The sequence below is a fragment of the Oncorhynchus tshawytscha genome, linkage group LG22 (assembly GCF_018296145.1).
Source record: "Oncorhynchus tshawytscha isolate Ot180627B linkage group LG22, Otsh_v2.0, whole genome shotgun sequence".
Lineage (NCBI taxonomy): Eukaryota > Metazoa > Chordata > Actinopteri > Salmoniformes > Salmonidae > Oncorhynchus > Oncorhynchus tshawytscha.
Window position 1 is genome coordinate 18,973,401 of NC_056450.1, and position 22,500 is coordinate 18,995,900.

The 22,500-nt window shown below is 48.3% G+C and overlaps 1 protein-coding gene across 2 annotated transcripts in view; it reads left to right on the forward strand.

Moving 5' to 3' along the window:
* Positions 1-22,500, forward strand: part of LOC112221539 (plexin-A1-like) — a 340,982-nt gene that overhangs the window by 267,446 nt on the left and 51,036 nt on the right. For both annotated transcript variants that reach the window (XM_042303888.1, XM_042303889.1), the window contains exons 11-12: positions 5,928-6,024; positions 10,457-10,647. In XM_042303888.1, coding sequence (XP_042159822.1) covers positions 5,928-6,024; positions 10,457-10,647 — 288 coding nt within the window. The remainder of the gene's footprint in view (positions 1-5,927; positions 6,025-10,456; positions 10,648-22,500) is intronic.

Here is a 22,500-nt window from a genome sequence, read left to right on the forward strand (position 1 = left end):
TCAGCTGTATCAGACTCAGGACTAGTAGGGTATTCACTCTAATCAGCTGTATCAGACTCAGGACTGGTAGGGTCTTCACTCTAATCAGCTGTATCAGACTCAGGACTAGTAGGGTCTTCACTCTAATCAGCTGTATCAGACTCAGGACTGGTAGGGTCTTCACTCTAATCAGCTGTATCAGACTCAGGACTAGTAGGGTCTTCACTAATCAGCTGTATCAGACTCAGGACTGGTAGGGTCTTCACTCTAATCAGCTGTATCAGACTCAGGACTAGTAGGGTATTCACTCTAATCAGCTGTATCAGACTCAGGACTGGTAGGGTCTTCACTCTAATCAGCTGTATCAGACTCAGGACTAGTAGGGTCTTCACTCTAATCAGCTGTATCAGACTCAGGACTGGTAGGGTCTTCACTCTAATCAGCTGTATCAGACTCAGGACTGGTAGGGTATTCACTCTAATCAGCTGTATCAGACTCAGGACTGGTAGGGTCTTCACTCAGTCTGAGGGACTCTGGGAGAGAGAGAGAGAGAGAGAGAGAGAGAGAGAGAGAGCAAAAGTGAGAGAGAGAGAGAGCGAGAGAGAGATGGCATGTACAAGGAAGGGAATGGGGTTTCGCAGTATCATAGGGGAGCTGGGAACGGGCCCCTCGTTGATGTTATATTTTTAATCACATGCTCAGGTATCCCTTCAAAATGACTAATTATCTACAGGTGACCTGCACAAGAGGCACTGGGTTCTTCCCCCTCTCCTGAGCAGCATCTGGCCTGTTTTGTTAACATTGGCACTTTTCAGCCCAGAAGACACACTATATCCAGCCTACACACACACTCTCTCTCACACACACTCTCTCACACACACACTCTCTCTCACACACACACACACACACACACACACACACACACACACACACACACACACACACACACACACACACACACACACACACACACACAGAGACACACAGAGACACACAGAGACACACACACACACACACACACACACACACACACACAGAGACACACACACACACACAGCACCCTCTCTGCTCTATAGGAATAGCCCAGAACAATCAATCCAAGTAGACCATTTCTGAGGAGGAAATATGATAAAGATGAAGTGCTGGCTCATGTATGTTGTTTCTACTGAGGTCAGGGACACGTTCTGCTCACCTTGTGCTTTAGTTTTCTTCTTGGTGTCTCCTGGGTTTTCTCTGTTCGCATGGCCGATTAATAACACACACCAGGCCAGGACATAGTAATGAGCCTGATTACTCATCCTGGAACAGTGTATGAGAAGAGCAGAGAAGAGCAGAGAGGAACAGAGAGGGACTGAGAGGAACTGTCCTCTCTGTTCCCCTCTGATCCTCTCGTTCCTCTCTGTTCCTCTCTTCTCCTCTCTGTTCCTCTCTTCTCCTCTCTGCTCCTCTCTTCTCCTCTCTGTTCCTCTCTTCTTCTCTCTGTTCCCCTCTGATCCTCTCTGTTCCTCTCTTCTCCTCTCTGTTCCTCTCTTCTCTCTCTGTACCTCTCTTCTCCTCTCTGTTCCTCTCTTCTCCTCTCTGTACCTCTCTTCTCCTCTCTTCTCCTCTCTGCTCCTCTCTTCTTCTTCTCTCTGCCCCTCTCTGTTCCCCTCTGATCCCCTCTGTTCCTCTCTGCTCCTCTCTGTTCCTCTCTGCTCCTCTCTGTTCCTCTCTTCTCCTCTCTGTTCCTCTCTTCTCCTATCTGTTCCTCTCTTCTCCTCTCTTCTCATCTCTGTACCACTCTGCTCCTCTCTGTTCCCCTCTGTTCCTCTCAGTTCCCCTCTGTTCCCCCCTGTTTCTCTCTTCTCCTCTATGTTCCTCACTGCTCCTCTCTGTTCCTCTCTTCTCCTCTCTGCTCCTCTTTTCTCCTCTCTTCTCCTCTCTGCTCCTCTCTTCTCCTCTCTTCTCCTCTCTGCTCCTCTTTTCTCCTCTCTGCTCCTCTCTGCTCCTCTCTTCTCCTCTCTTCTCCTCTCTGCTCCTCTTTTCTCCTCTCTGCTCCTCTCTGCTCCTCTCTTCTCCTCTCTGCTCCTCTCTTCTCCTCTCTTCTCCTCTCTGCTCCTCTCTTCTCCTCTCTGCTCCTCTCTTCTCCTCTCTGCTCCTCTCTTCTCCTCTCTGCTTCTCTCTGTTCCTCTTGTTCCCCTCTGCTTCTGTCTGCACCTCTCTGCTCCTCTCAGGTCCTCTCTGTTCCTCTCTGCTCTTCTCTGTTCCTCTCTGTTCCTCTCAGTTCCCCTCAGTTCCTCTCTGCTCTTCTCAGTTCCTCTCTGTTCCTCTCAGTTCCTCTCTGTTCCTCTTGTTCCCCTCTGTTCCTCTCAATCCCTCTCTGCTCCTCTCGAGGAACAGAGAGAGACAGGACTGCCTATCATATCCTCACAGCAGAGCCCATCTAGGTGTGAAGAAGACACTCATCCTGTCTCTCTCCTGTCCTGTCTCTGCCTGGTCCTGTCTCTGCCCGGTCCTGGCTCTCTCCTGTCCTGTCTCTGCCCGGTCCTGGCTCTCTCCTGTCCTGTCTCTGCCTGGTCCTGTCTCTGCCTGGTCCTGTCTCTGCCTGGTCCTGTCTTTACCTGGTCCTGTCTCTGCCTGGTCCTGGCTCTGCCTGGTTCTGTCTCTCCTGTCCTGGCTCTGCCTGGTCCTGTCTCTTCTGTCCTGTCTCTCCTGTCCTGGCTCAGCCTGGTCCTGGCTCTGCCTGGTCCTCTCGTTCCTCTCTGTTCCTCTCTGCTCCTCTCTGTTCCACTCTGCTCCTCTCTGTTCCTCTCTTCTCCTCTCTGTCCCTCTCTTATCCTCTCTGTTCCTCTCTGTCTCTCCTGTCCTGGCTCTGCCTGGTCCTGTCTCTGCCTGGTCCTGTCTCTGCCTGGTCCTGTCTCTGCCTGGTCCTGTCTCTGCCTGGTCCTGTCTCTGCCTGGTCCTTGTTCTGCCTGGTCCTGTCTCTCCTGTCCTGGCTCTGCCTGTTCCTGTCTCTGCTTGGTCCTGTCTCTGCCTGGTCCTGTCTCTGCCTGGTCCTGTCTCTGCCTGGTCCTGTCTCTGCCTGGTCCTGTCTGTCCTGTCCTGTCTCTGCCTGGTCCTGTCTCTGGCTCTGCCTGTCTCCTGTCCTGTCTCTGCCTGGTCCTGTCTCTGCCTGGTCCTGTCTCTGCCTGGTCCTGTATCTGCCAGGTCCTGTCTCTGCCTGGTCCTACACTACAGAACCTGGCTGGTGAATGACTGTCCTGTCCTGTCTCTGCCTGGTCCTGTCTCTGCCCGGTCATGGCTCTGCCTGGTCCTGTCTCTGCCTGGTCCTGTCTCTGCCTGGCCCTGTCTCTGCCTGGTCCTGTCTCTGCCTGGTCCTGTCTCTGCCTGGTCCTGTCTCTGCCTGGCCCTGTCTCTGCCTGGTCCTGTCTCTGCCTGGTCCTGTCTCTGCCTGGTCCTGTCTCTGCCTGGTCCTGTCTCTGCCTGGTCCTGTCTCTGCCTGGTCCTGTCTCTACATGGTCCTGTCTCTGCCTGGTCCTGTCTCTGCCTGGTCCTGTCTCTGCCTGGTCCTGTCTCTGCCTGGTCCTGTCTCTGCCTAGCCCTGTCTCTGCCTGGTCTTGTCTCTGCCTGGTCCTGTCTCTGCCTGGTCCCGTCTCTGCCTGGTCCCGTCTCTGCCTGGTCCTGTCTCTGCCTGGTCCTGTCTCTGCCTGGTCCTGTCTCTGCCTGGTCCTGTCTCTGCCTGGTCCTGTCTCTGCCGGGTCCTGTCTCTGCCGGGTCCTGTCTCTGCCTGGTCCTGTCTCTGCCTGGTCCTGTCTCTGCCTGGTCCTGTCTCTGCCTGGTCATGTCTCTGCCTGGTCCCGTCTCTGCCTGGTCCTGTCTCTGCCTAGCCCTGTCTCTGCCTGGTCCTGTCTCTGCCTGGTCCTGTCTCTGCCTGGTCCTGTCTCTGCCTGGTCCCGTCTCAGCCTGGTCCTGTCTCTGCCTGGTCCTGTCTCTGCCGGGTCCTGTCTCTACCTGGTCCTACACTACAGAACCTGACTGGTGAATGACATGGCGTCGGATTGGTCTCACGCTGGCGTCATGGTGTGATTGGCATGTTGTAAACGGGCACATGAATAAAGCATGGCGGTGGCGGCAAGGAGAACAGGGCATCCCGGTGTTTGGTGGCCGTTGTGTCGCGGGCGGACTAATCGTGGCCTTTAAAGTTTAATGTGGACCAACCACAGAGAGGCATCAGGAGCAGGGTTAGAATGCCGGAGTCCAATGCCTCCTCTCATTAATGATGTATGGACATCACACTGCTGCAGTAGGGTAGTAGGCTGGGATGTTATGTTGGGATCCCATGTCCTGCCCAGATTGTGTCAGAGCAACACTCTACTGATTTAACAGACCAGAGTGGTTAAGATCATTATGGCCAAATGGGTTCTTGTAACAGAGGCAAGGGAATGTGTTGATGAGTTCAATTATGACGAGGGTCTTCAGGTCAGATCACTGAGTAAGGCTGTAAATACAATTGAAACAAACTGAAACAAACTGCAACAAACTGATATAAACTGAAACAAACTGAAATAAACTGAAATAAACTGAAGAAGAAGATGTGGAGACTAATGTTAATTAAGTAGGTTGGTGGTTGGTCTTCATGACCAGGCTGTGTGTTGATTGGGTGAAAGGCTGGGTGAAGGGCTGTGTGTTGATTGGGTGAAAGGCTGTGTGTTGATTGGGTGAAGGGTTGGGTAAAAGGCTGGGTGAAGGGCTGTGTGTTGATTGGGTGAAAGGCTGGGTGAAATGCTGGGTGAAAGGCTGGGTGAAGGGCTGGGTGAAGGGCTGGGTGAAAGGCTGTGTGTTGATTGGGTGAAAGGCTGGGTGAAGGGCTGTGTGTTGATTGGGTGAAGGGCTGGACGAAAGGCTGTGTGTTGATTGGGTGAAAGGCTGGGTGAAGGGCTGGGTGAAGGGTTGGGTGAAAGGCTGGGTGAAGGGCTGGGTGAAAGGCTGGGTGAAAGGCTGGGTGAAGGCTTGGGTGAAAGGCTGGGTGAAAGGCTGGGTGAAAGGCTGTGTGTTGATTGGGTGAAAGGCTGGGTGAAGGGCTGGGTGAAGGGCTGGGTGAAGGGTTGGGTGAAAGGCTGGGTGAAGGGCTGGGTGAAAGACTGTGTGTTGATTGGGTGAAAGGCTGGGTGAAGGGCTGGGTAAAAGGCTGGGTGAAGGGCTGGGTGAAAGGCTGGGTGAAGGGTTAGGTGAAAGACTGGATGAAGTGTTTGACACTCCTCTGACTTGGTGCCCAATGGGAAGAGGCACAGGGCTGGGAGGAGGAGGTGCAGGACCTAAATGAGACGTGTCAGGGAACAAATTGAAAATGCCAATTTCACTTACTCCTCGGCATCGCTCGTCACGCCTAAATTCTGCCACTTATTTCATGTGTAAATTAATCTAGATCCTTCCCTCCCCTCAGGTCAACCATCACCTCTGTGTGTGTGTGTGTGTGTGTGTGTGTGTGTGTGTGTGTGTGTGTGTGTGTGTGTGTGTGTGTGTGTGTGTGTGTGTGTGTGTGTGTGTGTGTGTGTGTGTGTGTGTGTGTGTGTGTGTGTGTGTGTGTGCGTGCGCGTGCGCGCGCATGTGAGTGTGTGTGAGTGTGTGTGAGTGTGTGTGAGTGTGTGTGAGTGTGTGTGAGTGTGTGTGTGTGTGTGTGTGTGAGTGTGAGTGTGTGTGTGTGTGTGTGTGTGAGTGTGAGTGTGAGTGTGTGTGTGTGTGTGAGAGAAAGGGGGGTTGTTATTTTGGTCTCCATACCAGGACACTCTTCTGAGTGTATTCTGTGATTGGGTGAAGGGTGAAGTTCTCTGTCTTTCTCTTACTCCCTCCATCATATCGATCTGTCTCTGGCTAACACAGTGCTGTGAATACTGACACTGAATGTTCAGGTTCTGTGAGGCCTGTAGATACTGACCAGCTTCAGTGTCTCTCTCTCTCCCTCTTTCCAGTATGACTATGAGGGTAATGACCTAAGTGACCTGCCTGTGGATCTCTCAGTGGTGTGGAATGAAAACCAAGTCATCGACAACCCCTTCAACATACAAGGTAAAAACCTCCTCTTCTCCACATCCTCCCTTGCTCCCTCCTCTCCTCTCTCACCTCCTCACTACACTTTTTTAAATCCCTAAGATCCGATTGGAGGGGCCCCTTCCTCTCCGGCAGCACGTCTTTGAAAGGGAATGAAAGTGTTTTTTCACATGGCTACAGCTTTTGCTAGACCCCGCTGGGTTCAATAACCTTATCTCTTTTAGTGGCGTCGGCAGGCACTCTGACGCGCTCCTCCAAAACAACACGCAGCAGAACGACTAGAGGGTTGAGGGATGGAAGTCATGGAGGACAACACGGTTTGGCCCTTTAATCCTCTGGGATCTGGCAGGTCTGGGGTCAGATCCTGCTATTGCTGCTCAGGAGGTTCATCAAGCTGGATGGAGAGCCAGGTCTCAGTCATCACTAGGGAGCAGAGATAGTCAAGTAGCACTAGATCACACATGGAGCCACCATTATCCTTTACCAGTGGGGTATGGATGGATGCAACAGGAGATCTTTCCCCACCGTGTGGCCTAGCTGAGTGTTAAACCTAGCTGTTAACCATAGCTGAGTGTTAACCCTAGCTGAGTGTTAAACCTAGCTGAGTGTTAACCCTAGCTGGTTACCCTAGCTGAGTGTTAACCCTAGCTGAGTGTTAACCCTAGCTGAGTGTTCCCCCTAGCTGAATGTTAATCCTCGCTGAGTGTTAACCCTAGCTGTTTACCCTAGCTGACTGTTAACCCTAGCTGAGTGTTCCCCCTAGCTGAATGTTAACCCTCGCTGAGTGTTAACCTTAGCTGTTTACCCTAGCTGAGTGTTAACCCGAGCTGAGTGTTAACCCTAGCTGTTTACCCTAGCTGAGTGTTAACCCTAGCTGAGTGTTATCCCTAGCTGAGTGTTAACCCTAGCTGAGTGTTAACCCTAGCTGAGTGTTAACCCTAGCTGAGTGTTAACCCTAGCTGAGTGTTTACCCTAGCTGAGTGTTATCCCTAGCTGAGTGTTATCCCTAGCTGAGTGTTAACCCTAGCTGAGTGTTAACCCTAGCTGTTAACCCTAGCCGAGTGTTAACCCTAGCTGAGTGTTAACCCTGGCTGAGTGTTTACCCTAGCTGAGTGTTAACCCTAGCTGAGTGTTAACCCTAGCTGAGTGTTAACCCTAGCTGTTTACCCTAGCTGAGTGTTAACCCTAGCTGAGTGTTAACCCTAGCTGAGTGTTAACCCTAGCTGAGTGTTTTCCCTAGCTGAGTGTTAACCCTAGCTGAGTGTTAACCCTAGCTGAGTGTTATCCCTAGCTGAGTTTTAACCCTAGCTGTTTACCCTAGCTGAGTGTTAACACTAGCTGAGTGTTAACCCTAGCTGAGTGTTAAACCTAGCTGAGTGTTAACCCTAGCTGAGTGTTAAACCTAGCTGAGTGTTAAACCTAGCTGAGTGTTATCCCTAGCTGAGTGTTATCCCTAGCTGAGTGTTATCCCTAGCTGAGTGTTAACCCTAGCTGAGTGTTAACCCTCACTGAGTGTTAACCCTAGCTGTTAACCCTAGCTGGGTGTTAACCCTAGCTGAGTTTTAAACCTAGCTGAGTGTTATCCCTAGCTGAGTGTTAACCCTAGCTGAGTGTTAACCCTAGCTGAGTGTTAACCCAAGCTGAGTGTTAACCCTAGCTGAGTGTTAAACCTAGCTGAGTGTTAAACCTAGCTGAGTGTTATCCCTAGCTGAGTGTTAACCCTAGCTGAGTGTTAACCCTAGCTGAGTGTTATCCCTAGCTGAGTTTTAACCCTAGCTGTTTACCCTAGCTGAGTGTTAACCCTAGCTGAGTGTTAACCCTAGCTGAGTGTTAAACCTAGCTGAGTGTTATCCCTAGCTAAGTGTTATCCCTAGCTGAGTGTTAACCCTAGCTGAGTGTTAACCCTCACTGAGTGTTAACCCTAGCTGTTAACCCTAGCTGGGTGTTAACCCTAGCTGAGTTTTAACCCTAGCTGAGTGGTATCCCTAGCTGAGTGTTAACCCTAGCTGAGTGTTAACCCGAGCTGAGTGTTAAACCTAGCTGAGTGTTAAACCTAGCTGAGTGTTATCCCTCGCTGAGTGTTAACCCTAGCTGAGTGTTAACACTAGCTGAGTGTTAACCCTAGCTGACTGTTAACCCTAGCAGAGTGTTAACCCTAGCTGAGTGTTAACCCTCACTGAGTGTTATCCCTAGCTGAGTGTTAACCCTAGCTGAGTGTTAACCCTAGCTGAGTGTTAACCCTAGCTGAGTGTTAAACCTAGCTGAGTGTTAAACCTAGCTGAGTGTTAACACTAGCTGAGTGTTATCCCTAGCTGAGTGTTAACCCTAGCTGAGTGTTAACACTAGCTGAGTGTTAACCCTAGCTGAGTGTTATCCCTAGCTGAGTGTTAACCCTAGCTGAGTGTTAACACTAGCTGAGTGTTAACCCTAGCTGACTGTTAACCCTAGCAGAGTGTTAACCCTAGCTGAGTGTTAGTTAACCCTAGCTGTGATTAGTTAGTTGATTCCCTTTCTGACATATTTAGCTGGCAGAGAGAAAGGACAGAGGTAGAATATTATAATGATGTCAGATACCCCACTCTGATCATTGGATCAAGGTCATATGATCTGACCCCGCTGCACACGCTTTTTGTCCAATTGCGTTTATCGTTTGGCCTCATTTGTTTAATTGCCGTTTGCGGCCCGCACTCTGCGTGTTGGTGTTGGGGGCGGCTGGGCCTGTACGAGACTGACGCCCGGCTCTGGTCTAAGGTGTCTGTCTGACTGCTGTAAAAGCCTTTACATTAAAGGAGAGTGGATTACATTGACCCCTCTATCTCAGAAACGTAAGGTTTTAACGAGCAGACGATGGGACGTCATGTCCTTTAGCATCACCTTGGACGCTGAGACTTAACCCCTCTGTATTCTACCCTGTCAGCGGTTTTTCACAAACTCTGGAACTGGCACCCAATTTCTCCTGTTGGAAAACGGTGTCTTCCACAGTAACATCTGTTAAAGCTGGAACAGAAATGAAGAATATAAACGTTCTTAGTGACTGCAGTGCAGAGGCCAGTTACACTGTGCTCCGCCCAAACTTCCACGCTTAATTTGACATGTTGAAACTTCCCCAAACTAAATGTTAAACTAGCCCTGCTTATTCAATCCATACAAAGACCTTCTCCTCCCTTTCCCCACCGTTCGCTGTTTTCTTCTCTCTTTTTTCTTTCCCTCCCTCCCTCCCGCCCTCCGTCCCTCCCTCCCGCCCTCCCTCCCTCCCTCCCTCCCTCCCGCCCTCCATCCCTCCCTCCCTCCCTCATTTCGTGAATCACAGTGAATTACCCGTCTCTGCCAAACTGCCCGAGAATGCCCAGCTTTGCCCAGGTGTAAAGTGGAAATGTTCATGTAATTAAATAATTCATTTGGTTCAGTTTAATTAGCACAGCACTACTTTTTAGCTTTGCCGTGTCAAATCAGATTATCAGGCAGGGCTGCAGCGCGCGTAGGGATACGCAGTCTCCTTTGAAATCCTGTGTCCGTCCGTCTGTGGAGCGCCGTGCCTGCTGTTTGTTTTTCACCCTCTCTCTCTCTCTCTCTCTCTCTCTCTCTCCCTCTCTCTCTCTCTCTCTCCCTCTCCATCTCTCCCTCTCTCTCTCTCCCTCTCCATCTCTCCCTCTCTCCTTGTCTCTCTCTCTCTCTCTCCTTGTCTCTCTCTCTCTCTCTCTCTATCTTCCTCTCCCTCTCTCTCACTCTCTCTCCCTCTCTTTCTCTCTCTCTCTCTCTCTCTCTCTCTCTCTCTCTCTCTCTCTCTCTCACACACCTTTTCTCTCTCTCTCTCTCTCATCCCCCTCTCTCTCTCTCTCTCACCCCCTCTCTCTCTCTCTCTCTCTCACCCCACCCCCTCTCTCTCTCTCTCTCACACACCCTTCTCTCTCTCTCTCTCGCTCTCTCATCCCCCTCTCTCTCTCTCTCTCTCTCTCTCTCTCTCTCTCTCTCTCTCACCCCACCCCCTCTCTCTCTCTCTCTCACCCCCCCCTCTCTCTTTCTCTCTCTCTCTCATTTCCTTCTCTCTACCTCTACCGCTTCCTCTCTCTCCTTTTCTCTCTGTCTCTCTTCACTCTATTTTCTCTCTCTCACACACTCTCTCTATTTATCTCTTTCTCTCTCTGCTCTCTCTCCATCTTTCTCTCCCTACGCCACAGAGGAATATGACTTTAGGAGGAACCTGCTATCCTTCTCTATTTCTTTCTGAAAGATAATCATTCCTGCTGTTAATTCCTAATTCTTTCAAAAGCATAATTCTGAGTATTAGTGCCCCCCCCATAACAAGGTGTTTTCTTTTCTTAGTTCATTTCTTGTTTTTCACCCAACAGCATGAAGGTAGTGAAAACAAAGTTATTCACACAACAATGAACTGTTAATGCCTGTGAGACGAAACGTCATCTCTCCTGTGTCCTCTCTCTCTGTTTCTCAGCCCACCTGTATAAGTGCTATGCGCTGAGAGACAGCTGTGGGATGTGTCTGAAGGCTGACCCCAGGTTCGAGTGTGGCTGGTGTGTCCAGGAGAAGAAGTGTTCTCTGAGACAGGAGTGTGCCCCACTGGACAGCAACTGGATGCACCCCACCGCTGGCAACAGCCGCTGTACACACCCCAAGATCACTAAGGTGAGACTGTGTGTGTGTGTGTGTGTGTGTGTGTGTGTGTGTGTGTGTGTGTGTGTGTGTGTGTGTGCGTGCGTGCGCGTGCGCGTGCGCGTGCGCGTGTGTGTGTGCGTGCGTGCATATTACAGAGCGGTAAAACTTCATATAACACTTCCTGCTTTGTAGCATCTACAGATTAAACATTTTGTCTCACACAGGCCAACATGTCACAAATATTCCGACTTCAATTCATTATTCCACAATTATGCTTTAAGATACAAATGTCAAATATGTCAATTCTTCCCTCAAAGGATCATTCTATGTATAACATTGAGTTAAAAATTCCCAAAATCATGGTCTTGTTATGTACTAGTTTCATCATGAATCATCCAATTATTACACAGAAATGCTGCTTTTTACACCTTTATAGGTAATTGTGTCATTTGGTAGTGATCTCAATTCAATTCAAGGGGCTTTATTGGCATGGGAAACATCTGTTAACATTGCCAAAGCAAGTGAGGTAGATAATATACAAAAGTGAAATAAACAATAAAAATTAACAGTAAACATTACACATACAGAAGTTTCAAAACAATAAAGACATTACAAATGTCATATTTTTATATATATATATATATATATATATATATATATATATATATATATATATATAGTGTTGTAACTGTGGCGGTTTTATATATATATATATATATATATATATATATATACAGTGTTGTAACAATGTACAAATGGTTAAAGTACACAAGGGAATTTAAATAAGCATAAATATGGGTTGTATTTACAATGGCGTTTGTTCTTCACTGGTTGCCCTTTTCTTGTGGCAACAGGTCACAAATCTTGCTGCTGTTATGGCACACTGTGGAATTTCACCCAGTAGATATGGGAGTTTTTCAAAATTGGATTTGTTTTCTAATTCTTTGTGGATCTGTGTAATCTGAGGGAAATATGTCTCTCTAATATGGTCATACATTGGGCAGGAGGTTAGGAAGTGCGGCTCAGTTTCCACCTCATTTTGTGGGCAGTGAGCACATAGCCTGTCTTCTCTTGAGAGCCATGTCTGCCTACGGCGGCCTTTCTCAATAGCAAGGCTATGCTCACTGAGTCTGTACATAGTCAAAGCTTTCCTTAATTTTGGGTCAGTCACAGTGGTCAGGTATTCTGCCGCTGTGTACTCTCTGTTTAGGGCCAAATAGCATTCTAGTTTGCGCTGTTTTTTTGTTAATTCTTTCCAATGTGTCAAGTAGTTATCTTTTTGTTTTCTCATGATTTGGTTGGGTCTAATTGTGCTGCTGTCCTGGGGCTCTGTGGTGGTTTATTTGTGAACAGAGCCCCTGGACCAGCTTGCTTAGGGGACTCTTCTCCAGGTTCATCTCTCTGTAGGTGATGGCTTTGTTATGGAAGGTTTGGGAATCGCTTCCTTTTAGGTGGTTGTAGAATTTAACGGCTCTTTTCTGGATTTTGATAATTAGTGGGTATCGACCTAATTCTGCTCTGCATGCATTATTTGGTGTTCTACGTTGTACACGGAGGATATTTTTGCAGAATTGTGCATGCAGAGTCTCAATTTGGTGTTTGTCCCATTTTGTGAAGTCTTGGTTGGTGAGCGGACCCCAGACCTCACAACCATAAAGGAAAATGGGCTCTATGACTGATTCAAGTATTTTTAACCAGATCCTAATTGGTATGTTGAAATTGATGTTCCTTTTGATGGCATAGAATGCCCTTCTTGCCTTGTCTCTCATATCGTTCACTGCTTTGTGGAAGTTACCTGTGGCGCTGATGTTTAGGCCAAGGTATGTATAGTTTTTTGTGTGCTCTAAGGCAACAGTGTCTAGATGGAATTTGTATTTGTGGTCTTGGCGACTGGACCTTTTTTAGAACACCATTATTTTGGTTTTACTGAGATTTACTGTCAGGGCCCAGGTCTGACAGAATCTGTGCAGAAGATCTAGGTGCTGCTGTAGGCCCTCCTTGGTTGGTGACAGAAGCACCAGATCATCAGCAAACAGTAGACATTTGACTTTGGATTCTAGTAGGGTGAGGCCGGGTGCTGCAGACTTTTCTAGTGCCCGCGCCAATTCGTTGATATATATGTTGAAGAGGGTGGGGCTTAAGCTGCATCCCTGTCTCACCCCACGACCCTGTGTGAAGAAATGTGTGTTTTTTGCTAATTTTAACCGCACACTTGTTTTTTGTGTACATGGATTTTATAATGTCGTATGTTTTACCCCCAACACCACTTTCTATCAATTTGTATAGCAGACCCTCATGCCAAATTGAGTCAAAGGCTTTTTTGAAATCAACAAAGCATGAGAAGACTTTGCCTTTCTTTGGTTTGTTTGGTTGTCAATTAGGGTGTGCAGGGTGAATACATGGTCTGCTGTACAGTAATTTGGTAAAAAGCCAATTTGACATTTGCTCAGTACATTGTTTTCATTGAGGAAATGTACGAGTCTGCTGTTAATGATAATGCAGAGGATTTTCCCAAGGTTACTGTTGACGCATATTCCACGGTAGTTATTGGGGTCAAATTTGTCTCCACTTTTGTGGATTGGGATGATCAGTCCTTGGTTCCAAATATTGCGGAAGATGCCAGAGCTAAGGATGATGTTAAAGAGTTTTAGTATAGGCAATTGGAAATTGTTGTCTGTATATTTGATCATTTCATTAAGGATACCATCAACACCACAGGCTTTTTTTGGGTTGGAGGGTTTTTATTTTGTCCTGTAACTCATTCAGGGTAATTGGAGAATCCAGTGGTGTCACACCCTGACCATAGTTTACTTTGTATGTTTCTATGTTTTGGTTGGTCAGGGTGTGAGCTGAGTGGCCATTCTATGTTTCATGTCTTGTTTGTCTAATTCTATGTCTGGCCTGATATGGTTCTCAGTCAGAGGCAGGTGTTAGTCATTATCTCTGATTGGGAACCATATTTAGGAAGCCTGGGTTTCACTGTGTGTTTGTGGGTGATTGTTCCTGTCTCTGTGTTTGCACCAGATAGGACTGTTTCGGTTTTCACATTTTCATTATTTTGGTAGTTTATTCATTTTGGTCCGACTCTCCTTCACCACAAGAGAACCGTTACAGAATCACCCACCTCAACAGGACCAAGCGGCGTGGTAACAGGCAACAACAGCAGCAGGAGCAGCGTGACAAGAATTTCTGGACTTGGGAGGAAATCCTCGACGGGAGAGGACCCTGGGCTAAACCAGGGGAGTGTAGCCGCCCCAAGGTGCAGCAAGAGAAGGAATGGACATGGGAGGACGAACTGGACGGTGAAGGACCCTGGGCTCAGCCTGGAGAATATCGCCGCCCCAAAGAAGAACTGGAGGCAGCGAAAGCGGAGAGGCGCTGGTATGAAGAGGCAGCACGGCGACGCGGATGGAAGCCTGAGAGTCAGCCCCAAAAATGTATTGGGGGGGGGCTCACAGGGAGTATGGCTATGCCAGGTAGGAGACCTGCGCAAACTCCCTGTGCTTATCGGGGGGCTAGAGAGACTGGGCAGGCACCGTGTTATGCAGTGGTGCGCACGGTGTCCACAGTGCGGGTACATAGCCCGGTGCGGTATATTCCAGCGCCGCGTATCGGCCGGGCTAGATTGAGCGTCGAGCCAAATGCCATGAAGCCGGCTCTACGCATCTGGTCCCCAGTGCGTCTCCTTGGGTCAGCTTACATGGCACCAGCCTTGCGCACGGTGTCCCCGGTTCGCCTGCATAGCCCAGTGCGGGCTATTCCACCTCGCCGCACTGGTAGGGCGACCGGGACCATTCAACCGGGTAAGGTTGGGCAGGCTCGGTGCTCAAGAGCTCCAGTGCACCTGCACGGTCCGGTCTATCCAGTACTACCTCCACACCCCAGCCCTCCGGTAGCAGCTCCCCGCACCAGGCTTCCTGTGCGTGTTCTCGGCCCAGTACCACCAGTGCCAGCACCACGCATCGGCCTACAGTGCGCCTCGCCTGTTCAGCGCTGCCAGAGCCTTCCTCCTCTTCAGCGCTGCCAGAGCCTTCCTCCTCTCCTGCGCTGCCGGAGTCTCCCGCCTGTTCAGGGCTACCAGAGCCTTCCTCCTCTCCTGCGCTGCCGGAGTCTCCCGCCTGTTTAGCGCTGCCAGAGCCTTCCGCCTCTACAGCGTTGCCGGAGTCTCCTGCCTGTTTAGCGCAGCCAGAGCTGCCAGGCTGCATGGAGCAGCCAGAGCTGCCAGTCTGCATGGAGCAGCCAGAGCTGCCAGTCTATATGGAGCTGCCAGAGCTGCCAGTCTGCATGGAGCAGCCAGAGCTGCCAGTCTGCAAGACGCCACCAGAGCTGTCAGTCTGCAAGATGCCGCCAGAGCCGCCAGTCAGCATGGAGCAGCCAGAGCCGCCAGTCAGCATGGAGCAGCCAGAGCCGCCAGTCAGCATGGAGCAGCCAGAGCCGTCAGTCTGCCAGGATCTGCCAGTCAGCCAGACTCTTCCAGATCTGCCAGTCAGCCAGACTCTTCCAGATCTGCCAGACTCTTCCAGATCTGCCAGTCAGCCAGACTCTTCCAGATCTGCCAGTCGGCCAGACTCTTCCAGATTCGCCAGTCGGCCAGACTCTTCCAGATCCGCCAGTCAGCCACTCTTCCAGATCCACCAGTCAGCCAGACTCTTCCAGATCCGCCAGTCAGCCAGACTCTTCCAGATCCGCCAGTCAACCAGACTCTTCCAGATCCGCCAGTCAGCCAGACTCTTCTAGATCTGCCAGTCTGCCAGACTCTTCCAGTCAGCCAGACTCTTCCAGATCCGCCAGTCAGCCAGGATCTGCCAGAGCCTTCCTCCTCTCCTGTGCTGCCGGAGTCTGAAAAGCACCTCTGTCCCGAGCTGCCCCTCTGTCCCGAGCTGCCCCTCTGTCCCGTGTTATTAAGTAGGGTTGCCATGGCTAGGAGGTCACGGAAGCGGAAAAGGTGGGGGACTAAGACTACGGTGAAGTGGGGGCCACGTCCAGCACCAGAGCCGCCACAGCGGACAGATGCCACCCAGACCCTCCCCTATAGGTTCAGGTTTTGCGGCCGGAGTCCGCACCTTGGGGGGGGTACTGTCACACCCTGACCATAGTTTACTTTGTATGTTTCTATGTTTTGGTTGGTCAGGGTGTGAGCTGAGTGGGCATTCTATGTTTCATGTCTAGTTTGTCTATTTCTATGTCTGGCCTGATATGGTTCTCAATCAGAGGCAGGTGTTAGTCATTGTCTCTGATTGGGAACCATATTTAGGAAGCCTGGGTTTCACTGTGTGTTTGTGGGTGATTGTTCCTGTCTCTGTGTTTGCACCAGATAGGACTGTTTCAGTTTTCACATTTTCATTATTTTGGTAGTTTATTCATGTATAGTTTTTCCTTTATTAAAATAACATGAATCATCACAGCGCTGCATTTTGGTCCAACTCTCCTTCACCACAAGAGAACCGTTACAAGTGGTTTCTGGAAGTCTTTAATAGTTGATTCTAAGATTTGTATTTGATCATGTATATGTTTTTGCTCTTTATTCTTTCTTATAGAGCCAAAAAGATTGGACAAGTGGTTTACCGATACATCTCCATTTTGGATAGATAATTCTTTGTGTTGTTTGTTTAGTGTTTTCCAATTTTCCCAGAAGTGGTTAGAGTCTATGGATTCTTCAATTACATTGAGCTGATTTCTGACGTGCTGTTCCTTCTTTTTCCGTAGTGTATTTCTGTATTGTTTTAGTGATTCACCATAGTGAAGGCGTAGACTCAGGTTTTCCAGGTGTCTATGTTTTTGGTTGGACAGGTTTCTCAATTTCTTTCTTAGATTTTTGCATTCTTCATCAATCCATTTGTCATTGTTGTTCATTTTCTTCGGTTTTCTATTTGAGACTTTTAGATTTGATAGGGAAGCTGAGAGGTCAAATATACTGTTAAGATTTTCTACTGCCATGTTTACACCTTCACTATTACAGGGGAACGTTTTACCCAGGAAATTGTCTAAAAGGGGTTGAACTTGTTGTTGCCTAATTGTTTTTTTTTTTTTTTTCATCTATAGCATTTCTTAATGTTACTCAGTTCCTTTGGCTTTGATGCCTCATGATTGAGTATTGCTCTGTTCAAGCAGACTGTGATTTTACTGTGGTCTGATAGGTGTGTCAGTGGGCTGACTGTGAACGCTCTGAGAGACTCTGGGTTGAGGTCAGTGATAAAGTAGTCTACAGTACTACTGCCAAGAAATGAGCTATAGGGGTACCTACCATAGGAGTCCCCTCGAAGCCTACCATTGACTATGTACATACCCCGCGTGCGACAGAGCATCAGGATTTGTGACCCGTTTTTGTTGGTTATGTTGTCATAGTTGTGCCTAGTGGGGCATATGGGGGAGGGAATGCTGTCACCTCCAGGTAGGTGTTTGTCCCCCTGTGTGCTGAGGGTGTCAGGTTCTTGTCTGGTTCTGGCATTTAGGTCGCCACAGAATAGTACATGTCCCTGGGCCTGGAAATGATTGATTTCCCCCTCCAGGATGGAGAAGCTGTCTTCATTAAAGTATGGGGATTCTAGTGGGGGGATATAGGTAGCACACAGGAGGACATTTTTCTCTGTTAAGATCATTTCCTTTTGAATTTCTAGCCAAATGTAAAATGTTCCTGTTTTGATTAATTTAATGGAGTGAGTTAGGTCTGCTCTATACCAAATTAGCATACCCCCTGAGTCCCTTCCCTGTTTCACACCTGGTAGTTTGGTGGATGGGACTACCAGCTCTCTGTAACCTAGAGGGCAACCAGTGGGTCTGTCTCCTCTATACCAGGTTTCTTGCAGGATGACAATGTCTGTATTACCGATTTCTTTGGCGAAGTCCGGTTTCCTGCTCTTTAGGCCAAAGGCAGATGACCTCAGGCCTTGGATATTCCAGGATGATATAGTGAAAGCTTTTTGTTCCATAAAGTGTCCAATGTTGTTGGTCGTGGTTTGGCCTGAGGCCAGTAAGTGTGAGCAGAGCCTGCTGAGCATCTGGTACATGCCATTGTCTTGGGCAAGTGTAAGAGTTGGGGTTGGGCCTGTTTGCCGCACACTACCTGGGCGTATGTGGGACTTCCATGTTGAGGCCCTCTTTGCGGGGGTGGGGTGCATGGGGTGGGCAGGAGTGGCATAGGTCTGATCTGAGGGGGCTTAAATGGGGTGTGGGCATGGTTGACGTGGGGGGGTGTTGATTGGTTGGGGTGGGGGTGTGGATGTGTCTGGGGGTGCTGTGGTCTGGATGTAAGTCCTCTTGGCGTGGGTCCTCTATGTGTAGGTCCAGGGGAGGGTCCCACAGGTCTGGGAGAGGGTCTGGGTGGGGTGTCTATTGATCTGTTGCTCCTGTGTGAAGTGTTGGGGCTACGTTTGAGAGCGATGTCCTTTAGAGTCCGGGCAAAGGTGGGCACTGCTGCCTTGTAGAGGTGGACCTGGTCATAGAGGCTGTTCAAGTCCAGGGTGGAGTGGTGGGCCAGGAAAACATTTGGTTTTGAGGCACAGTCATGGGAAATACTTGCGTTTACCCGCTGTATTGTGGCAGGGTGGAAGTCTTTTCGTGGTAGCAGGGTGGAAATAACTACTTGTGCGTTGGGGAAAGTAGAAGAAGCCTTTTCAATCACTCCCTTCAGTGCTGTGGCCACCCTTTTCTGCTGTGCTCTCAGGTCGTTTGTGCCTGTGTGTATTATGATGTGGCTAGGTAAGCCTAGTTGGTCCTCAGACAGAAGGTCTAGGGCGCGCTGGGTGTTTGGACACCAGAGTTTAGACACACTGTGTTTGGGAAAAAAACGATTTTCTTCTATATATTTCCCATTTGATCTCGCTCTCTCTCGCGCTCTCTCTCGCTCTCTCTCACTCTCGTTCTCTCTTGCTCGCTCTCCCTCGCTCTCACTCGCTCACTCGCTCACTCGCTCTCTCTCTCTCGCTCGCTCACTCTCTCTCACGCTCTCTCTCTCTCGCTCTCTCTCGCTCTGTCTCTCTCTCTCGCTCTGTCTCTCTCACTCTCTCTCTCGCTCTCACTCTTGTTCTCTTGCTCTAACTCTCTCTCTCTCACTCGCTCGCGCTCTCTCTCACTCGCTCGCGCTCTCTCTCTCGCGCTCTCACTCTCGCGCTCTCACTCGTGCTCTCTCGCTCTCTCGCGCTCTATCTCTCTCTCTCTCGCTCTCTCTCTCGCTCTGTCTTGCTCTGTCTCGCTCTCTCTCTCGCGCTCTCTCTCGCTCTGTCTCTCTGTCTCTCTCGCTCTCACTCTCGTTCTCTCTCACTCTCGTTCTCTCTCGCTCTCCCTCGCTCTCTCGCGCTCTCTCTCTCTCTCTTGCTCTCTCTCTCTCGACTCTGTCTCTCTCTAGCTCTCACTCTTGTTCTCTCGCTCTCACTCGCTCTCTCGCTTTCTCACTCTCGCTCTCTCTCTCACGCTCTCTCGCTCTCTTGCTCTCTCTCGCTCTATCTCTCACTCTCTCTCACTCGCTCGCGCTCTCGCTCTCTCTCTCTTGCGCTCTCTCTCACTCTCTCGCTCACTCTCTCTCGCTCTCTCTCGCTCTGTCTCGCTCTCTCTCGCTTTCTCTCTCGCTCTCTCTCTCTCTTGCTCTGTCTCTCACTCTCGCTCTCTCTCGCTCTCTCTTGCTCTCTCTCTCGCTCTCTCTCGCTCTCTCTCTCTTGCTCTGTCTCGCTCTCTCTCGCTTTCTCTCTCGCTCTCTCTCTCTCTTGCTCTGTCTCTCACTCTCGCTCTCTCTCGCTCTCTCTTGCTCTCTCTCGCTCTCTCTCGCTCCCCTCTCTCTGTCTGTTTCTCTTTATTCATATGATGGGGATTGTGTGCGTCAGTATATTAGCAGGTGGATTAGCTTGTAATTTCATTTGGAATATTCAAGTATTTAACCAGGATTTCCCAGCTCTTTCTTTCTTGCACTAGGAGCCCCAGAGTAGTGCAAGTAATTGAATTCTCTTTCTCTTCCTCCTCATTGTCTGTCAATAAGGAGCATCTCATGAATTTTGACTGACGTCTCGACTGCTAGTCGGTACTCAGAGGGCCCAAACATCCCACCCTCCCTTTCCAATCCATCACAAACGGGTCTGAATGGGGAAGACAAAGCGTCAGAATGAGCCTACGTCTGATAAGGGGAGGGGAATACAGACTCCCCAGAGTCCCCCCCTAGTATCTCTCCCCCATAATAACTAACTCTCCCTATCTCTCTCCCTCTCCATCCCTGCCTCAACCTAGGCTGGTGCTCTCTTAGAGTGTGTGTGTGTGTGTGTGTGTGTGTAAGCTGTCTCAGATAAATATTATATCAGAGTGAATGCTGGGAGGGAGCGGGAAGGGTGGGTGTTCCTGAGCGACTCATTATCTTTTTATCCTCCAACCCCCTTGTTAGAGAGCATCTCTGATTTGCTTTGACACTTCAGCATGTAAAATATACATCTGTTGTTCTGCTGCGTGTGCGTGTGTGTGAGAGTGGAGTCTTGTTTTATTCACATGACGAGGGGGATGTGAATAGAGAGAGAAGTGGATTGAGAGGGTTGTACGGAAGGTGAAGAGGTACAGGAGGTGGAGCTCAGCACATTGAGCTAGGGATTCTTCCGAGTATGATCTAGTATGTTCCCGCTGTGGCTAAGATACATCTCCAACAATCAGTACTTGTCCATGTTTCAATGCAAGTGGAACAATGTGGTATTCCACTGTATAAGTGGGCTCTTGTTTGTCCCTATGCCCATGATCTTCCTCTCTGTATATATACAGTGTCTCTCTCTCCATCTCTCTCTCAATATATATACAGTAGGGCAAAAAAGTATTTAGTCAGCCACCAATTGTGCAAGTTCTCCCAATTAAAAAGATGAGAAAGGACTGTAATTTTCATCATAGGTACACTTCAACGATGACAGACAAAATGAGAAAAGAAATCCAGAAAATCACATTGTAGGATTTTTTATAAATGTATTTGATGAAAATTACAGGCCTCATCTTTTTAAGTGGGAGAACTTGCACAATTGGTGGCTGACTAAATACTTTTTTGCCCCACTGTATATATACTATTGAAGTCGGAATTTTACATACACTTAGGTTGGAGTCATTAAAACTCATTTTTCAACCACTCCACAAATGTCTTGTTACCAAACTATCGTTTTGGCAAGTAGGTTAGGACATCTACTGTGTGCAAGACACAAGCAATTTTTCCAACAATTGTTTAAAGACAGAATATTTCAGTTACAATTCACTGTATCACAATTCCAGTGGGTCAGAAGTTTACATACACTAAGTTGACCGTGCCTTTAAACAGCTTGGAACATTGGGAAAATAAATTGTAGACCTCCACAAGTCTGGTTCATCCTTGGGAGCAATTTTCAAACACCTGACTGTACCACGTTCATCTGTACAAACAATAGTATGCAAGTATAAACAGCATGGGACCCCGCAGCCGTCATACCGCTCGAGAAAAGACGCGTTCTGTCTCCTAGAAATGAACGTACTTTGGTGTAAAAAGTGCAAATCAATCTCAGAACCTTCAGCAAAGGACCTTGTTAAGATGCTGGAGGAATCAGGTACAAAAGTATCTATATCCACAGTAAAATGATTCCTATATCAACATAACCTGAAAAGCCGCTCAGCAAGCAAGAAGCCTCTGCTCCAAAACCGCCACAAAAAAAGCAAGACTACGGTTTGCAACTGCTCATGGGGACAAAGATCTGACTTTTTGGAGAAATGTCCTCTGGTCTGATGACACAAAAATAGAACTGTTTAGCCATAATGACCATGGTTATGTTTGGAGGAAATGGGGGAGGCTTGCAAGCCAACTTATTGTGGGAAACTTGTGGAAGGTTACCCAAAACTTTTGACCCAGTTCAACAATTGAAAGGCAATGCTACCAAATACTAATTGAGTGTATGTAAACTTCTGACCCACTGGGAATGTGATGAAAGAAATCAAATCTGAAATAAATCATTCTCTCTACTATTATTCTGACATTTCACATTCTTAAAATAAAGTGGTGATGCTAACTGACCTAAGACAGGGAATTGTTACCATGATTAAATGTCAGGAATTGTGAAAACTGAGTTTAAATGTATTTGGCTAAGGTGTATGTAAACTTCTGACTTCAACTGTGTCTATCTCTCTCTTTCTCTCTCTCTGTCTCTCTTTCTCTCTTTCTCTCTCTTTCTCTCTCTTTCTATCTCTCTCTCTTTCTCTCTCTTTCTATCTCTTTCTTTCTCTATCTCTATCTCTTTCTATGTTTCTCTCTTTCTCTTTCTTTCTCTCTCTTTGTTTCTCTCTCTCTTTCTCTCTCTCTCTTTCTTTCTCTATCTCTATCTCTCTCTCTCTTTCTTTCTCTATCTCTCTCTTTCTTTCTCTATCTCTATCTCTCTCTCTCTTTCTTTCTCTCTCTTTCTCTCTCTTTCTCTCTCTTTCTTTCTCTATCTCTATCTCTCTCTCTCTTTCTTTCTCTATCTCTATCTCTCTCTCTCTTTCTTTCTCTCTCTCTGTCTCTCTTTCTCTCTCTTTCTCTCTTTCTCTCTCTTTCTCTCTCTTTCTCTCTCTTTCTTTCTCTATCTCTATCTCTCTCTCTCTTTCTTTCTCTATCTCTATCTCTCTCTCTCTTTCTTTCTCTCTCTCTGTCTCTCTTTCTCTCTCTTTCTCTCTTTCTCTCTTTCTCTCTCTTTCTCTCTTTCTCTCTCTTTCTCTCTCTTTCTCTCTCTTTCTTTCTCTATCTATATCTCTCTCTCTCTTTCTTTCTCTATCTCTATCTCTCTCTCTCTTTCTTTCTCTATCTCTATCTCTTTCTATGTTTCTCTCTTTCTCTCTCTTTCTCTCTCTCTGTCTCTCTTTCTCTCTTTCTCTCTCTTTCTCTCTCTTTCTATCTCTCTCTCTTTCTCTCTCTTTCTATCTCTTTCTTTCTCT